At 37.5% G+C, this 1,882-nt stretch overlaps 1 protein-coding gene across 1 annotated transcript; it reads right to left on the bottom strand.

Annotated features, from left to right (window-relative positions):
• Positions 1–637: 637 nt before the first annotated feature.
• On the bottom strand, positions 638–1,583 carry LOC142850898 (olfactory receptor 5P76-like). Its single transcript, XM_075974801.1, has one exon. The coding sequence runs from the start codon at positions 1,580–1,582 to the stop codon at positions 638–640; it is 945 nt and encodes a 314-aa protein (XP_075830916.1). The 5' UTR covers position 1,583.
• Positions 1,584–1,882: the final 299 nt, after the last annotated feature.

Genomic DNA, 1,882 nt, shown 5'->3' with positions numbered 1-1,882 from the left:
ATATAGGCTTGGCTCTTTGGGAGAAAATAATTTCTATTGCTTTTCTTGTTGTTTGATTCTTTTTGTCCTTACAAGCTCATGAATATAACTTAATCTAATGTTGGAATTTAATGTTTGAATTCTTATCATGATCAAACATGGTGGAACAAATATCTTCATTTTATAGTAAATGAAGAGAAGAAACAAAACATATTGAGTGCCAAATATCATTTATGGCATGTCTCTAGTAAATTAAGAACTGCCCACTAGGCTCAACACCTCTGATTCTCACCCTTACCAACAGCAAAAACGAACATGTATTTAACAAAAACATGAGACTTTGGGGACAGGCAAAATGCAACATGTACCAAAGTTGACTATCAAATATTTTTAAAAATGTAAAATACCTTGAAAACATTGCAGAATATTAGGTTTCATATGAATCTCCTTTGCTGTTAAAACTTTATTTGATTTTATTAAAGGTAACTTACAATGACTCTTCTATTTCATCTATAATCTGAAAATTGAACTGTGATATTTATTGCAATGGTCCTTACTTGATAATAATATATCAACAGACTTTTTCAATCACAGACCCTCAACTTGTGTTACTATAAACATTGTTGCAATATCAAGTCCTACAACATAACAAATGTCTCTAAGAAAATATTTTCCTACCAAATTGTCTCTTTAGAGCACCCTTGATCTCATTATTCCTAAGGCTGTAGATGAGTGGATTTAACATGGGGATTACCACTATATAGAAGACAGACAACACCTTGTTCTGGTCTGTGGAGTAGCTGGACTTGGGCATCACATAGATGAAGGTGATGGTCCCATAGAACAGAGTGACTGCAGTGAGGTGGGAGGTGCAGGTGGAGAAGGCCTTCTGACGGCCTTCAGTGGAGCGCATCTTCAGGATGGTGATGAGGATGTAGGTGTAGGAGACAATAATTACAAACACTGTGATCACAATCACAGTGCCAACAGAAATAGTGGCAAGAACAATAGAGACACTGTCATCTGAGCAGGAGAGTTCAACTAAAGGAGTAAAATCACAGAAAAAGTGATTGATTCTGTTTGGTCCACAGAAGAAAAAAGAAAAAAAGGAAATGGTAAAGGAGGAGGCATTAAGAAAACCACTTATGTATGCTACTATAAGCAACTGGACACAGACTTGTGTGGACATCTTCATGAAATAAAGCAGTGGGTTACAGATTGCTATGAAGCGATCATAAGCCATTGCAGCCAGAACAAAGCACTCAACTGTTCCAAAGAAAGCACCTGAGCCAAGTTGAATAGCACATCCACAGTAGGTAATGGTACTTCTCTTCACCAGGAAGTTGACAAGCATATTGGGTGTGACAGAAGATGAGTAGCCTATGTCAGCAGAGGCCAAGTGACTCAGGAAAAAGTACATGGGGTGATGGAGCTGGGAAGAGACTCTGATGAGGAGGATGGTGCTGAGGTTTCCAGACACGGTCACCAGGTAGATGCACAGGATGATGATGAAGAGGATGACTCTAAACACTGGGTCATCTGTCAGGCCCAATAAAATGAACTCTGTCACTGCAGTGTGGTTTCCATCCTTCAGGAAAGCCATGGGATAGTGTCGATGCTGCCAGATCAAAGCTGTTATAGAGACATTACAGAAACGGAGTAATGACAATGACTTCAATTTCAGCAGCTCAATCTTGGTATATCACAAATATATCATTCAAAATAACTCACAATTTTATCTGACAAAATATTAGTCAGGACTCTGGGTGTACATATACTTTTTTGCATTTAATGTGACTTAAAGTTTTAAAACAAATGCTAGCACGCTTCCTTCATATAATGTATCTCTTGTCTTTTTAGTTATTTATAGTAAAGTATACCTACGTGGTTTTATAACTAAAGT

The sequence above is a fragment of the Microtus pennsylvanicus genome, chromosome 5 (assembly GCF_037038515.1).
Source record: "Microtus pennsylvanicus isolate mMicPen1 chromosome 5, mMicPen1.hap1, whole genome shotgun sequence".
Taxonomy (NCBI): Eukaryota; Metazoa; Chordata; class Mammalia; order Rodentia; family Cricetidae; genus Microtus; species Microtus pennsylvanicus.
The sequence above is the reverse complement of the archived record's forward strand: the minus strand, read 5'-3'. Positions and strand labels throughout refer to the sequence as shown.

What these genes read in the sequence shown, in the direction of transcription:
- LOC142850898 (XM_075974801.1), bottom strand. Translation starts at nt 1,582, where the DNA reads ATGGCTTTCCTGAAGGATGGAAACCACACTGCAGTGACAGAGTTCATT.